The 15,779-nt window shown below is 57.4% G+C and overlaps 1 protein-coding gene across 2 annotated transcripts in view; it reads left to right on the top strand.

The window, feature by feature from the left end:
* Window positions 1–15,779, top strand: part of MROH1 (maestro heat like repeat family member 1) — a 56,429-nt gene that overhangs the window by 11,910 nt on the left and 28,740 nt on the right. For both annotated transcript variants that reach the window (XM_075024167.1, XM_075024166.1), the window contains exons 8-21: window positions 426–566; window positions 991–1,083; window positions 2,345–2,423; window positions 3,865–3,978; window positions 4,327–4,400; window positions 5,060–5,179; window positions 6,088–6,198; window positions 7,261–7,405; window positions 7,535–7,575; window positions 8,184–8,325; window positions 8,651–8,703; window positions 9,443–9,550; window positions 10,485–10,604; window positions 14,895–15,017. In XM_075024167.1, the coding sequence (XP_074880268.1) occupies window positions 426–566; window positions 991–1,083; window positions 2,345–2,423; window positions 3,865–3,978; window positions 4,327–4,400; window positions 5,060–5,179; window positions 6,088–6,198; window positions 7,261–7,405; window positions 7,535–7,575; window positions 8,184–8,325; window positions 8,651–8,703; window positions 9,443–9,550; window positions 10,485–10,604; window positions 14,895–15,017 (1,464 nt within the window). The remainder of the gene's footprint in view (window positions 1–425; window positions 567–990; window positions 1,084–2,344; window positions 2,424–3,864; window positions 3,979–4,326; window positions 4,401–5,059; window positions 5,180–6,087; window positions 6,199–7,260; window positions 7,406–7,534; window positions 7,576–8,183; window positions 8,326–8,650; window positions 8,704–9,442; window positions 9,551–10,484; window positions 10,605–14,894; window positions 15,018–15,779) is intronic.

Raw genomic sequence — 15,779 nt, 5'->3', positions numbered from 1 at the left:
AGCCCACGGCTCCCATTTAGGGCTGGATGCTTTTCTCCTTGTGCCCTGCAGCTCTGCTCGGTTCCCTCTGTCCTCATGTCCCATATGTGACACATGCGGAATGGGTCCCTTGCTCCCCATTGCTGGAAAGCAGAGGATGGGGTGCTTCTGCAGCCCTTTGGGGGACAGTCAGGGCATACGCCACAGCTAGGAGATGGCCGGCCAGGTTTTGTCCTCTGCAGGCTTGGCTGACTTATTTAGGCATCCCCCCTTCTCTGCTGAGCACCCCTTGTGCTGGCAAAGCCAGGCAAAATACTCTCCCTGCCTCTGCTCAGAGGCTCCTAGAAGCATCAGGAAGAGCAGCTCCGTAGCAGCGGAGCAATGCCGTGGCAGGTCTCTCCGTCCAGGATTTGGCCGTACTGTTAACACACGATCTCTCCCTGCAGCTGAGGCTGGCCGTGGTGGAGGCTATGGGACCTATGAGTTACCTGATGCCCAGCGAAAAGCTGGAGGAGCAGCTCCCTAAGCTGATTCCAGGCATCCTCGCCCTCTACAAGAAGCACACGGAGGCCTTCTACATATCCAAGGTAAGCAGCTCTGAGTGCTGGTGTTGCTGGCTGAGGACTCATCCCCAACCCTATCGACTGGGAGCTTTGCTGGGGCGCAGGGTGGGTAGCGTACCTCTGCCCGCTGCCACGGGTTGGGCTGTGGTTCAGCGGTGCTGGAGGGATGCTGAGCAGCAGCTCTGCCCGTCCCAGAGAGCAGCGTGCGGTCTCGTGGGAAAGCAGCAGCATCGGGGGAAGAGGCAGCTCTCGGGAATGCCTGAGCTGTGTCCCCCTGTGAAAGACGGATTATGCTGCTCGCTGCCGCCGTGGTGGGTTCGTGATCACTGCTCTCGCCTGCAGCCCCCCGCCGTGGGCTGGCGTAGCACGGGGGTCACGATCCTCCGTCCTCCTCTGGAGCCCAAGTGTTTTCCCGATGCTAACTGCAACCTGGTCTCTTGCTGAGCAGAGCCTCTGCCAGATCCTGGAAGCTTCTGTCAACATCGGCAGCCGCAGCCTTGATGTGCAGCTGGACTCTCTCCTGGGCACCCTGCACCCCCAGGTAAGGGCTGGGCAGGGACCGGCTGCCCCCAGGAGGGTGCTGGGTTAGGAAAGTGGGCTTCTGGCGAGGTGTAACACTGGAGCCTGGCTGTAAGCTTGGTCCGCAGGGCTCAAGGCTTCCCCTGGATCCTCTCGAGATGGGGGCACGCAGCCTGCTCGGCTTTTCTGTCCCCTGGCCGTGCCCCTCTGAGGCTCTCGGCTTCTCTGCCGCTCACCGCTGGTGTTGCCAGCTCTCGGGCTCTGGTGTCTGATCTATTGAAGGAGTCATATGCACAGTCATATTGTCTGAAGTGAGAGCAGCTCTGGCTGCACGGTTATGCAGCAGATTGAAAACAAACACCTCAAAATCAATGGACCTTTTAGAAAGTTTGCTTTTTGAGAATCAGCGAAGGCACTGACTTGTCATGGAGCAATAACCGTGCAGCAGCGTGCAGGAGCCCTTCTCAGGCTGCTGAGCATGGACTCGTCCTCAGCCATTCTTCAGCTGTAGGGGTGCGAGGTCTGTTCTATTACTGAACTCTTAAAATCGTGCTCTCAGGGCTTAAAACAAGTCTGAACGCTTTTTTTTTTTTTAATACTTAAATGACTGTGAGTCCTGGAAGTGTCTGGCAGAAAGGCTGTCGTTTAAAATACAGACTTTACCAAAGCAATGCATAACAACCGAATGCAATAACGGTGCCATTTGTAGGAACTGCTTCTTGATGATGGGCTTTGATAGGCAAAAGCTGCTCATGGCTGCAGAGGGGCAGCTCTGGGGCTGCGAGGTGTGGCCAGCCTCAGACAGCAGCTCTGGCTCAGTTGCAGACCAAAGTGTCTTTTTGGCAGCCCAGAATAAGAAAGCGCACGTTGTCCTTGCTGCAATGTAAATTGAATTAAGAGCCTGAATTATTTTAATAGCACCCAGAAGGGTTGACTCATTTTGAAGAGGTTCCAGAGGAGATGGCCAGTGGTCTCACCTGGGTGGTGGGGCACGTTTAAACAAGGAAGGTCCCGCAGCTCCTGAGCAGGCACCTCATTCCCAAGTGGTGCCCCTGAGATGACTTAACCTGCTGCGAGCACAGGCAGAGCTCTGCTCGGCCAGCAGCGGGCAGAAAGCACCGCTCTGGGCATCCATGTCGTGGGATGCTGTCACCCACCAGCCCAGGGCTTTGTCCGCCCCAAATCTCAGCACCACGCACGGCTTTGCCTCTCCAGGGCTGGGGCTGCAGCCTGCCAGCGCCTGTTCCAGGTAACGTCCCTGACCGCAGCTGTTTCTCCAACAGATTTGTGCTCCTGCAGATCCATCTGTTCCCCTGACTGTTAAAAATCACACTGAGGTTCTTCGATGCTTCACTGTCCTGGGTAAGGGATGACGTGGCGTGGCTGTCCCAAAGCCTGCTGCGCCTGCAGGTCAAAGCCCTTGGAGCGGTGCGGCTGTGCTTCACCGTGGCTGGTGTTTTTCCTGGTGTTTCGTGGTCCTCTCCGAGGAGTTGTGTGCGCTGAACGGGGGGGTTTGTTCCCCCTGGTCTCAGCTGGGGGATATCGTGGACATCTCTTAGCCGTGTGGGGAGTTGGGAGGGAGGAGAGGGTGTAGTTTCCATCCTGGCTCTAGCCCGTGGCTTCAGGCTTGCGGAAGGCAGTAGATTTGTGTGTCCCTAAAGGCTGGCATCCAGGGAGAGCATCTCTAGCTGGAGCTCTTTGAGGAACAGCACGGGGCCACCTCCGCTCCCCTGGAACTCACTGCTGGCTCAGGCCTGATTGTCCCCTTCCAGGGACCTTCCCAAAAGTGCCTGGCTGGGTTTCCAAGGTTTCTTCAGAGCCTTTTGAGCTGTCCCAGCCCACTGAGACCTCTCCAGGAGCCAGGTTCTGCAGCATGCCCCGCCTGTGGTCAGGGGCAGTAGATGTAGTTTGACTTTGGGGGTACCCTGCTCATCCGTACTCCTTGTTGCTGTATCTCGTGTACAGCTAATGCAGTTGTTATCCCGGGTTACTGCAAACGTTCGGAGCACAGCAGGTCCCCTACGGTTGGCCTGAGCAGGAGATGCGGGCTGACTTACAGCTTACGTGTTCCCAGCCTGCGCGTGGAGCTCCGTGGCTGGAGCCCTGCCTCCCCCCGTTTTGGCTCTCCTCACCAAATGGCTGTGACACAGACAGAAGTGTGTGCAGTTGCCAGAAAAAGAGCAGCGGTGTGACAAGCTGCTGCTGAGTCACGGGTGATGTCCCTTTCTTGCTAGCGTTCATGAAGGCAAACCCGCAGCCGAGCTGCCTTTGCCTGAGCAATCTTCAGGCTACCCTGCCTCGGAGCAGCCCATCCCTCCCCAAGCACGCCTCTCGAATGCCCACGAGTGTTGCTCCAATTTCAGCATCCATAGACTGGTTTTATTTTTAACAATCAAAATGTTTTGACAGACGGAGCGGCACTTGTTGGAAGGTATAATTTAAACTCCTTCAGCTCCCTAGAGAGCGCAGGAAATGTGCTGAAAGCGCCGGAGAAAAGCTCAGACCTGGATGTGGGGAGCAGGATGGGCCGGTTAGCCTGGGTCGTGGGGTGGCATGGCACCAGGTTGCTTCCCCGGGGAGCTGCCTGGCCAGGAGAGGAGGAGCGGTGCTTTCCGAACCGCACGCCATTTGATGCAGCAGGCAAAGCCCTGCCGTGCGTAGCCGGCACGCAGCCCCCCCCATCGCACGTAGGGATACGCGGGACGGGATGGCTCCACATCGGGGATGCGGTGCCCGCATCCCAGATTTTTAGGCTGCGTGCCAGCGCGACGCGTGTCCGTGACGGTGGGTTTGGTTCCCGCAGCCTGCTCGTTCCCTGACCGCGTGCTGGCCTTCCTCCTCCCGAAGCTGGAGAGCAGCAACGAGAGGACCCGCGTGGGGACGCTCCTCATCATGAGGCAAATCATCAACAGCGCCCGTGAGTACCGGGGTGGCTGCCACCCGGCCGGCTGCGATCCCTGTCAGGGGTCTCGAAGCGGGAAGGTGCGGAGGGGCTCCAGGAAGGCTTTCTCCTTCCTCCGATGGGTCGTTTTCCATGAGTCCCCTTGTTCCCCTGCTGGGACCTGGGATGAGTGGGATGAGGTGAACCCATCCTTGGCTGCAGGGACGGGGAAGAAGGAAGCCAGTCTGGTGGCCTGGCCAGCTGGGAAGGGGGCGAGGGACAAAGCCCTCCCTGTTGGGGAAAGGGGGTGTTTGGGATCAGCAGCTCTGTCCTTGGCAGCTCAAGAGCATCCCTGAGCTTCAGAGTCTGTCGTCTTTGTTTCAGCCTCTCAAATGGAGATTAAAAAGCCCTTTATTCTTTCGTCTATGAAACTTCCTCTGCAAGACAGCAACAATAAGGTAAGCTGAGCTGCTCTTCCACGGGGTACTTCAGGGGTGGGGGTTTATTTCTGGGGCCCTGCACAGCCGTGCCCCCTGCCTCTGCCAGCCCAGCTGTCCTCTGCTGCCTCCTCCTGTTGCTCACCTCTCTCCTGGCTGGGGTTTTGGCAGTTCTGCCAACATGTCCAGAAGATGCCCCCCCCAGTAACGGGGGAGCACACGGGGGCTCGTTTTCCGTCTGTGCCCTGTGCAAAGAGCACATCTGAGCGTAGGCAGCCCTGCCTAGCAGGGAGTACGTGAAGCGTGGTCCTGCCCGAAGCGAACAAAACTCACAGCCCTGCCAGGAGCGCCGGGCTGCCGGTGACTCAGCTCACGCCATCTCAGGGTGCGTCCCGTTTGCAAAACACGAACTTTGCTTTGCCGGACGTAACCGTGTGCGGTGGGTGGTGTGGCCACGGGCAGCTGACCCCGTTGTCCTGTGCGGTGCCCGGTTGCTTGCTGGCAGAGCCCAAACCCAGTTGAAGGGCTGCGTAGGACCCGTAATAACGTCCCCCACTACCAAGGAGGAGGTGGTGAAGGGCAGCTGCGAGGAGGACCCTGCAGCAGGCAGAAACCCCCCTGCTTGCAGCTTCTCCCCTCCGCCCCGCACCGATGCTGGTGCCGCTGCTCTGCCCGCGCAGGTGAAGCGTGCCGTGGTGCAGGTGATCAGCGCCATGGCTCACCACGGCTACCTGGAGCAGCCCGGCGGGGAAGCGATGATGGAATTCCTCGTCCGCCAGTGCGCCCTTCCCTCGGATGCGGTAAGCACATCCAGGTGGGGTAAAACTCCTAAGGGAGGGTACCCAGGTGGGGCTGTGCACGTCTCTGGCTCCCTGCAGCACCAATTTAGGCAGACCCGTGGTGGAGACAGCCTAGTACCCAGGTCTGTGGATGTGCAGCGCAGCCTGTAGAGCTCTCCCATCCCGCCTCTGGCCCCCGCTGTCCTCAGCAGAGCCGTGCAGCTGGCGGAAGCCTGCGTGCTTTGCTTCGCCTGTGGCCTCTCGACCCTGAACCCTCCCCAGGGCAGCCCTTGCTCTAGGACCAAAGCATCCGAACCAACTATTCCCCCGCAGTTCTGTCCCCGTGCAGGCTCCCTACCTCAGACCCTCGGGATGTTCCCCTTGCCATCCCCACCGCCTCAGCCCTCACACAGCAGCGCTGCAGCTTCCTCCACATCTTTCCCCCGATGACGTGTTGTGGTTCCTGCCTCTGGAGCAAGGGGGAGCAGGGGAAATCCTCAGGAGCGGGAGAGATGCCATTGGGACAGCTGTCCCTGCATCCAAAGGATGCCAGCCAGTACACGGGGGCTGCGCTGGCAGGACCTCCACCTCCTGCCCCCCATGTAGCCACGTGCAGAGACATTGGCACGACTAAAAGCACCCTTGGGCTCATCCCTTTGCCCCTCAAAGTGGAGCAGGGGCGATGGTTTGGGCTGCAGGAGCTCCGCAGCCCCCTCTGAGCTCCATGGGTGGAGCTGGAGCGTGTGCTGGAGACGGGCCACGAACCAGGAGGTGCTTGGGTTCTGTCCATTCCTGCCAGTACCCTGTTTGCCAGGCGTGCCATCTCGACGGCTTGGGAAGCGTGTTTGGCGAGGCAGTCACCCAGAGCTGCTCTGGCTGCCAGCCCTGCCGCAGCATGCGCGCTGACCTCCGCTTTCCCTCTCTTCCAGCAACCCAAAAAGCAGCCGCCGGATGCCGATGACCTCACTAGTGACAGCGTCCAGAGCATCAGCGTCAATACCCTCTTTCTCCTTAGCACGACTGTTGACAGGATGAACAACGTGAGTGTGCGCAGCAGTCTGCCTCTGGGGTGCTCAGCGCTGGCCCCGGGGCCACCGTGCATGCACCGCGCGCTGGGGGTCCTGCGCTGCTCTCGGTGCAGCTCGCACGACCCGTGCGACGTGCAGGATGGCCCGTCTGCCAGGTGGGATGGGTCGTCACCGCTCCCAACCCTTGTAGGAGCTATTGCCGCTATTCCCATCCCTCTGGGAGCAGGGCAGAGGTTTGGGTTGGGAAGCTGTCCTCCCAAGGACCCGCGTGTATCCTCCCCGCAGGCTTCTTTAAGGCTGGAGCAAGGCAGAGGTGCTGTAAGTCCTCAGTTCAAGAAAGTCGTGAACCTGTTGGAGTGAGTCCAGAGCAGGGCCACAAAGACGATCAGAGGGCTGGAACACCTCTGCTGTGAGGAAAGGCTGAGAGAGTTGGGGTTGTTCAGCCTGGAGAAGAGAAGGCTCCAGGGACACCTTGTTGTGGCCTCTCTATATTTAATAGGGGGCTTATAAGAAAGACGGGGACAGACTTTTCAGCAGGGCCTGCAGCGATAGGACAAGGGGTAAGGGTTTTAAACTGAAATGGCAGATTCAAACTAGATCTAAGGAAGACTTTTTTTACGCTGAGGGTGGTGAAACACTGAACAGGTTGTCCAAAGACGTGGTCGATGCCCCTAGAAACATTCAAGGCCAGGTTGGACGGGGCTCTGAGCAACCTGATCTAGTGGAAGATGTCCCTGCTCATGGCAGGGGGGGTGGACTAGATGATCTTTGAAGGTCCCTTCCAACCCAAACCACTCTGTGATTCTATGTAAGGGAACACCCTCGGGCTGGAGCTTCAGTGCTGCTGGAGTAGAATACAGGCAGCAGAGACGTCTCCCTTCCCTTAGCCAGTGCTCTTGTTCAGGGACTCGGGGATTTTCCCCATCAGCAAAAGGCCTTTGACCTGGCATCCTCTCCCTCCTCTCCCTCTCGGTCCCGTCCTCTGGTGCAGGGTCTCCATCCCACAGTCGGGCTCTTGCCGGCTGCCCCGCACCAGCAGGCAGGGTGAGTGCCATGCTCCCTTTCTCCCGGCAGGTTTTGTGGCCGTATCTCCTGGAATTTGTGACCCCGATACAGTTCACCAATGCCCTGGCCCCGCTCTGCAAAAGCCTCATGTATTTGGCCATGAAGAAGCAAGAGGAGGGAGAAAACGCGTCCCTTATCCGTTACGACCTGAATGGTCAGTACTGGCCTCCCCCGGCAGACACAGGGGTGCACAAGCTTGGGACTCGTTTGCAAGTCGCTGGCTTGCTTCGTGGGCGCTGGGTGGGACGTGCTGTCTTATGCCTTTTTTCCCTTCTGTTTGTAGCAAATCTTCCTTCGCCCTATGCTCTAACGACGAGACTGCTGGTGAGTGGCCTGGAGACAGAGCTCTTCCTTTCTCTGGTTACCGGCACGTCCGAAGAAAGCACCCTTCCCTCCCCTGTCCTAGATGGATTAAGAGGAGCCTGCACCGAGCCTGGCCCAGCAAACAGGCAGGGTGAATGCCCCGTTTTGCCCTGCTGCTCCAGGCAGAGGCGCCTGTATCCAGAACCATCGTGCACCTCTTGGGTTGGGTGCAGCCCCATCCCCCTGGCACACAGGAACGTCTCCGTGTGGGTTGTGAAAGCTCAGATTCCCTCTTAGACACCCAGAGCCACGTAAGCGGGGTGTGCTGCAGTGCGGATCTCCAGCTGTTCTCACACGGCTTTGAGGAACTGTTCCTCAGCCCTGGGGAGGCTGGGGTTTGCTCCCCTTAGCCCAGGGATGAATCCAGGGTATGGAGAGACATTCTCTCCTGACCACATTTCTCTATCAACAGCTAGAGCAAAAGGAGGAAGCTGTAGTTTCATTGAGGTGTAGTGATCAGTCGCTTCCCAGTCTTGCAATTCCTGTGTTTTGTCTCATGTTTTCTGACTCACAACCTGGAGATTACTTTCTCCGCTCTAACACCCTTTGTTCCATCCCCAACCTTTCAGGTTGTATCGTCACAGCCGTACGTAGGAGACTGCCGGGGGACGGCTGCCCTGCGTCTGCTCAACGTATTGCATTACAGCGTCCACCCCACGCTGGACCAGCTGTGGAACAAGAAGGTCCCTCTCTTGGTGGAGCACATAGAAGGTAGGAAGGGGCTTCTGCTCGGGAGAAACTCTCTGCTGGAGTCACTTTCTCCAAACTGGATTGCGTGTGCCTGGACACTTGGGAGTGTCCAAGACTAGGGTGAGGTACTGCCCACGAGCCTGATGACCCTCGGTACGTTGAAGGTCTCTGGACCAGTGCCATTTCCTATTTTAATAAGGACTTTAATCACCCTGGTGCCACTAATTCCTACCAGGAGCGCCTTTGTGTCAAGTACAGGACACACAACATTTGAAGAATGGTCTGCCCCTGCTGCGTGACGTACAGTGAGGACGAGAAACGAGTGTAAAAATGTGCTTTCTCCTAGAGAACACGGAGAAGTCCCTGTCCCAGAAGGAGTGGGAAGAGAAACTGCTGCTGGTAAGGGTCCCTGTGCTGGGGAGGCAATGGGGCAGTAGGAGGGCAAGGGGCAACCAACTCCAGAGCTCCCCTCGGCTGGTGCTTGCCAGGGCTTCGCGTGCAGGACAGCAGCATGGGCTGGGTCTGCAGGGGCAGGTATTCACCCTCGCCCACCCTGACCACGGTGGCAGAGATGGTCACTCGTAGTCATGCTGCCGGGTCGTGCTGCTTCGGAAGCGGAGATGCAGGTCAGTGTAGAGGGTGACTTGCAGTTCCTGCAGGAAAAGTTAAAACTGAGCTTTCAGGCTTGCTGGTGGAACAGCGGTCCCAGGAGTGTCTCCCCACTTAATTGGAGAGCCTTAAAATAGGGCACGGAGAAGCAATTAAAATTGGGCAGGGCTCATCCTGCTCCTCTGATGATGGCAGCGTTACTTGGGTGCAGTTTAACTTGGAAGAGACCTGACCCTTGAGGAAAAAGGCACATTTCTGCAGGGGGGCGGGCAACGGGTGGGCAATGGCCGTGTGCTGGCAGGATCTTCTCTGGGGTGGGCAGCCCGCCTTCCGAAGGGCCGGGCAGCCTCCCGTGGTGATCCAGGGGGTGCGTGCTCGCTCGGTGCAGACGAGGATCCGGGTAGGTCTGACACAAGCCCCCACATGCTTTATTTATTGCATCGCTCTCACCCCTCCTGGCTGGGGCTCCTCACTTAGCTAGGAGCAGGTTTGTTAGGACGCCTGTGGCTGATGGCTCTTCCTCCCGCAGTTCCTCCAGGAGACGCTGGCGGCCGTTTCTGACAACACGTGGGTTTGCCATTTTGTCACGGAGATGTGCAGGCAGCTGAACAGCTACAACGGCTTCCCACTGGAGAAGGTGACCGGGACGGGGGGATCAATGGGCTGGCAATGCCCGTCCTGTTAGCAGGGGCAGAGCCAATCCAGCCCTCGATGCTTTCTGAAAGCATCCTTCTGCCAACAGCTTGGTGCTGGGAAAGGGGTGTTTAGAAGGGAAGAAAAAATAGCAGGAGGTTAGCGAGGTGGCTAGGCAGGCTTGAAAATGAAATACTGGTCAGCCCACAGCCAAATCGCTGACTCGAGGGGTCCTGGCCAGGCTGTGTTGGTCTGCCTGTGCTGGTCAGACCCGATTCACAGTCTCTGCAGCTTGTGTTGCATCTGCTGTGAACGGGCTTGTAATTAAGCTGGGCAAGAAGCGAGCTGAACCAGGCAGAGAGCTCTCTGGTGCAGAAGGGAAGGAATCGAATGACCCCGTTTTCGACCGCACCGGTGCAGGGGTCTGCTGCGAGTGGTCACCTCCAGGCTGGCGAGAGCAGAGGACAGGGGAGGTCTCGCTGTGGTGGGTCAGGATGGAAGAGGTCTCCCACGGGCAGGTGGCTGCTGAAGGCTGTGGTGTTTCTGCAGGGATGGAGGAGCAGTCGGAGCTGAGCCTGGCTTGGCTGGTCACCGGGGGCTCTAGAGGCATCACTGGAAAATCTTTGTCCCTCTGTCGCAGTGACTTTGTTTCTCTCTGGGCAGGAACAAGAGGTTTGTTATACCTGTTCCTGCCTCTGATGAGCGCAGTTGGCTCTTCCTTGGACCGAGCGCTGCTCTGTGATGAGATTTCTGTCCCGGTGCACCCTGGTGCTCCCAGTGTCCCAGCTGCTTACAGCCAGACTCTGTCCAACACCTTTGCTTTAGGGCACGCGCCTTCAGGGTGCTGCGAGTAGTAATCTGTGTGTGACCAAGCTCAGTCTGCCTGCGAGGGCTTGGCAGGGTTTCACGGGGTGGTAACGTTCCTCTTGCTCTTCCAGAACTTCCTGTATAAATGCATCGGGACGACGCTTGGGGCATGCGCCAGCAAAGACCTTGTGCAAAAGCAGCTGCAGGAGCTCCTGGAAACAGCCCGATACCATGAGGAGGCAGAAAGGGAGGTGAGGAGGAGTTGTACCAAACATCCCAAGGGTCATCCTGACGGACCAGGAGAGCAGTCCTAGCATGCTGACCTCTCTTTTTCCGCTCCCACCATGCCTGGCCTGGGCTTGTATCTCCTGGAGAATAGCTTGTAGGGTAGGTTGCAGCATCTGGGTGAATGTGCCCAGAAAAGTGAAGAGAGCCCACCTGCAGCAACCCAATGGCAAGAGGGCTCTGAAGCTGGGTGAGAAGTAGGGGATGCCTTGGGACACTGTCTCAGGTGGTGTGTGGCTCCAGACTGGGACAGAGTGCTGTTTGCTGGCAGAGCTGCTTCCTCTGGGGAATCATAGAATCGACTCATAGAATGTTTTTGGGTTGGAAGGGACCATAAAGATCATCTAGTTCCAACCCTCCTGCCATGGGCAGGGACATCTTCCACTAGACCAGGTTGCTCAGAGCCCCGTCCAACCTGACCTTGAACACTTCCCAGTGGTGGGGCATTGACCACCTCTTTGGGCAACCTGTTCCAGTGCCTCACCATGCTCATTGTAAAAAACTTCTTCCTTATGTCCAGTCTAACCCTGTCCTCTTTCAGTTTAAAACTGTTGCCCCTTGTCCTGTCACTACAGGCCTTGGTAAAAAGTCCCTCTCCACCTTTCTTATAAGTCCCCTATTAAATATAGAAAGGCCACAATAAGGTCTCCCCGGAGCCTTCTCTCCTCCAGGCTGAACAACCCCAACTCTCTCAGCCTTTCCTCACAGCAGAGGTGTTCCAGCCCTCGGACCATTCCCGTGTCCCTCCTCTGGACCCGCTCCAACAGGTCCATGTCTGTCTCGTGCTGGGGACCCCAGAGCTGGACGCAGTGCTCCAGGGGGGTCTCACCAGAGAGGAGCAGGGGGCAGAATCCCCTCCCTGGACCTGCTGGCCACGCTGCTCTGGATGCAGCCCGGGATACACTTGGCTTTCTGGGCTGTGAGCGCACATTGCTGGCTCATGTCCCATTTGTCACCCACCAGTGTCCCCCAGTCCTCCGCAGGGCTGCCCCCCATCCATCCATCCATCCATCCCTCCATCCCCCAGGCTGTGCTGGGACTGGGGCTCCGCTGCTGCCAGGTGCCATCTCGTGGGCAGAGCTGTCATCGTTGTCCCGTCCTCGGCAGCCTGCCTGGCTCTGCATGTGTGACAGCCCAGCCAGCCTCTGCCTGCTGCCAGAAAGGGCTTTTGGGCTCCTGCTTTGTCCTTGGGCTGGGGTTTGTGTAGCCCCGCAGGTTTGGGGAGTTAAGCCAGACCCACAGGAAAAAATACAGGAGTTTTCTTCTGGCTTGGCTGCCTGTCCTGGCTTGCCGTGGGGTCAGATGGGCTCAGTGCCCTGCTTTGACAGCCAACTGTTAAATTAGCATGGCTGGATCACGAAATGTTCCCATCTTCTGCAGCGTTAACTCGTGTCGCTGGTGTGAGCTCTTGCTCCCTCGGACCTTCCGGGGTCGCACCGTCCCTGCGGCAGGGAGGGGACTTAGCTCTTCCCACTGCCCTGGGCTGCAGCCCATCGGGCTGGTGTCACCCTGGGGGCTGTGGCAGCGTCTCCCCCTGCTCCCCAGAGCATCGCAGGCTGGTGAGATGTTTCTCCGGGCTCCAGCAGCTCTTGGCTGCACCAGGATGGTCTGGTGACATCTCTGCATTCTTGTGCTGTGCTTCACCGACCCTCACACCCACCGTAACACCACAGACCACCCACGACAGCACCACAGACCACCCACCATAAGCCACAGACAGCTGGGGATGCTGCTCCACCTTTCCTGGGCAACCTCCAGCTCACGTGCTCAAGTCATAGAATGATGGAATGGTTTGGGTTGGAAGGGACCTTCAAAGGTCATCTAGTCCAACCCCCCTGCCATGACATCTTCAACTAGATCAGGTTGCTCAGAGCCCTGTCCAGCCTGACCTAGAATGTTTCCAGGGATGGGGCATCAACCACTTCTCTGGGCAGTCTGTGCCACTGCCTCACCACCCTCAGCGTAAAAAATTTCTTCCTTATATCTAGTCTGAATCTTCCCTCTTTTACTTTAAAACCCTCACCCCTTGTCCTATCGCTACAGGCCCTGCTAAAAAGTCATCTGCTTGTGGATGCTTTGCAGCATCTTCTTCACCACCAGCTCAGACTCTCCTTTGCCACTCTGGAGCTGAAGCTGGGGTTCATAGAATGGGTTAGGTTGTAAGGGGCCTTAAAGATCACCTAGTTCCAACCCCCCTGCCATGGGCAGGGACACCTTCCACTAGACCAGGTTCCCCAAAGCCCCATCCAACCTGGCTTTGAACACTTCCAGGGATGGGGCATCCACAACCTCTCTGGGCAACCTGGTCCAGTGCCTCACCACGCTCATCGTAAAAAAATTCTTCCTTATGTCCAGTTTAACCCTGTCGTCTTTCAGTTTAAAAAATGTTGCCCCTTGTTCTGTCACTACAGGCCTTGGTAAAAAGTCTTTGTCTTTCTTATAAGCCCTCTTTAAGTATAGAAAGGCTGCAAGAAGGTCTCCCCACAGCCTTTTGTTCAGGCTGAACAACCCCAACTCTCTCAGCCTGTCTCTATAGGAGAGGTGCTCCAGCCCTTGGATCATCTTTGTGTCCCTCCTCTGGACCTGCTCCAACAGGTCCCTGTCATTCTTGTGTTGGGGACCCCAGAGCTGGTCACAGTGCTCCAGGGGGGTCTCACCAGAGCAGAGCAGAGGGGCAGAATCCCCTCACTTGACCTGATGGCCGCACTTCTTTTGATGCAGCCCAGGATACGCTTGGCTTTCTGGGCTGGAAATGCACATTGCCAGGTCATGTTGAGCTTCTCATCAACCAACACCCCCAAGTCCTTCTCCTCAGGGCTGCTCTCAATCCAGTCATTGCCCAGCCTGTATTTGTGCTTGGGATCACCCCAACCCATGTGCAGGACCTTGCACTTGGCCGTGTTGAACTCCATGAGGTTCGCACAGTCCCACCTCTCAAGGCTGCTGAGGTCCCTCTGGATGGCATCCCTTCCCTCCAGCATGTTGACCACACCACACAGCTCGGTGTCATCGGCAAACTTGCTGAGGGTGCGCTCGATCCCACTGTCCCTGTTGCCATCAAAGATGTTAAACAGCGTCGGTCCCAATACCAGCCCCTGAGGAACGCCACTCATCACTGCTCTCCACTCGGACATCGAGCTGTTGACCACAACTCTTTGAGTGCGACCATCCAGCCAATTCCTTAACCATCGGGTGGTCCATCCATCAAATCCATGTCTCTCCAATTTAGAGACAAGGATGTTGTGCAGGGCAGTGTCAAATGGTTTGCACAAGTCCAGGTAGATGACGTCCATCGCTCTTCCCTTATCCACCAGTGCTGTAATGCAGTCGTAAAAGGCCACCAAATTTGTCAGGCATGATTTGCCCTTAGTGAAACCATGTTGGCTGCACCAGTCATCTCCTTATTTTCCATGTGCCTTAGCATATTTTCCAGGAGGATCTGCTCCATGATCTTGCCGGGCACAGAGGTGAGACTGACTGGCCTGTAGTTCCCTGGGTCTTCCTTTTTTCCCTTTTTAAAAACAGGGGCTACGTTTCCCTTTTTCCAGTCAGCAGGAACTTCCCCGGACTGCCACGACTTAGCGCACTTGAGCAAGGGTTGAGTTTTTCCTGCCCATCCTGGCCAGGCTCGTGTTCCAGGTTCTCTTTAAACTCAGCCGAGCGGGATCCTGCGCTCGGCCAGCATCGCTGCACCGCGTTGCTCTGCCCAGCTCGATCTCCCCACTGCTGAGCGCTCCCCCCCGCTCGCAGCTGCCTTTAAGTGCAGTGCAAACACAAGCTAATGGTGCCTGGCTTTGCTCCAGCTTATGCAACTCCGTCAAGGGCTGCTCTTGAATAAACTGTTTATGGAGTTTCAGCCCGGCTCGCTAGACCTCCTGGAGGCAGAGCAGAAAGGCAGGACCTGCTAAGCCTGCTTCGCTCTCGCTTCCAGCCAAAGCACTCAGCCGGGCTCCCGTCTCCCGCGGAGCGGCTGACATCTGCCCGCTGGAGAGCGTGCCGTGTCTGTCCTGCCTCTGTGGCTCCTCTCGAGCCGTGTCCCAGCCTGTCACCCAGACAAGAACAGCATTATTGTGCCCTGTGTCCCCTGGGGGCAAGTCCCTGCCCTGGGAGAGGGGAGCGCTGGCTGCCAGGACTGCTCCCAGCTGGGCACAGCTCAGGTGCCGGGAATTAAACCAATAAACAGGCTCTCTTTAAGTGTCAGCTGGGGCTGGTGAATTAATAGCTTTCTGCTAATGTGTTTTCGCTGCTTCCTCCAGGGACTCGCTTCCTGCTTTGGGATATGTGCAATAAATCACCTGGAGGAAACCCTGGCCAAGCTGGAAGATTTTGTTAGGTCTGATGTCTTCAAGAAATCTGTGGGACTGTTCAGTATCTTCAAGGTAAGAGCCAAAGGGCCCCCGCTGCGACACAGCGTGCAGCAAAAGGCTCACGCAGGCTTCTTCAGATGTGGCGTGTGCTGGAGCGGTCCTCGGGAAAGGAGTTAATTTCCTGCCTCGGTGTGTTTGGGTTGGGGCTGGGATACCCTTTGCCTCTCCGGAGAGCTGCTCTTGGCATCAGAGGCTGCTTGGCATTAGCTCCCAGCTCTCGGCCGTCTGCTCCTGCAGACTCACGTCCCGGTGAAGCTGCTCGCTTGCTGGGTGGGCTGGAGTAAGCTGTAACTTGGCTTCTGCGTCCGTCAGGGGACCCCAGCCTGACGTGGAGCATGGTTTGGCTGTCACCCACGTTGGTGCTCAACATAAATCCCCGAGCGGCTCCTGCAGCCGTGTGCACACCCCAGGGGACGGGGGTGTTTCGCACCCCGAGCGCTTGCAGCAAGAGCCTTTTCTCAGACCTTCTGACCCGGGTGGCTGTTTTAACTCCCAGACTCTAAGACTGGGTGTTCGAGGGACAGGACTGCTTTTGTGTGGGCACGCAGGAGACCCTGGCCCATGATAGAAGGGTGTCCAGAGCTCGGGAGCAGGGCGAGGAAGCCCACGTGCAGCCAGGGATCCCTCGTCCCTGCCCTGCTTCTCAGGCTTTGGTACGAGGAGGGTCAGCCATGAACTGCTCCCTGGGACGGTGCAGGTGAAGCCTTTCAGCAGCGCTGGTTGATGGGCAGTGGATGCTGATTTCTAGCATGGTAGTTAACCAGGTTAATTTGG

The sequence above is a fragment of the Buteo buteo genome, chromosome 3, assembly GCF_964188355.1.
Source record: "Buteo buteo chromosome 3, bButBut1.hap1.1, whole genome shotgun sequence".
Classification (NCBI taxonomy): domain Eukaryota; kingdom Metazoa; phylum Chordata; class Aves; order Accipitriformes; family Accipitridae; genus Buteo; species Buteo buteo.
This window is presented reverse-complemented; position numbering and strand designations above follow the sequence as displayed.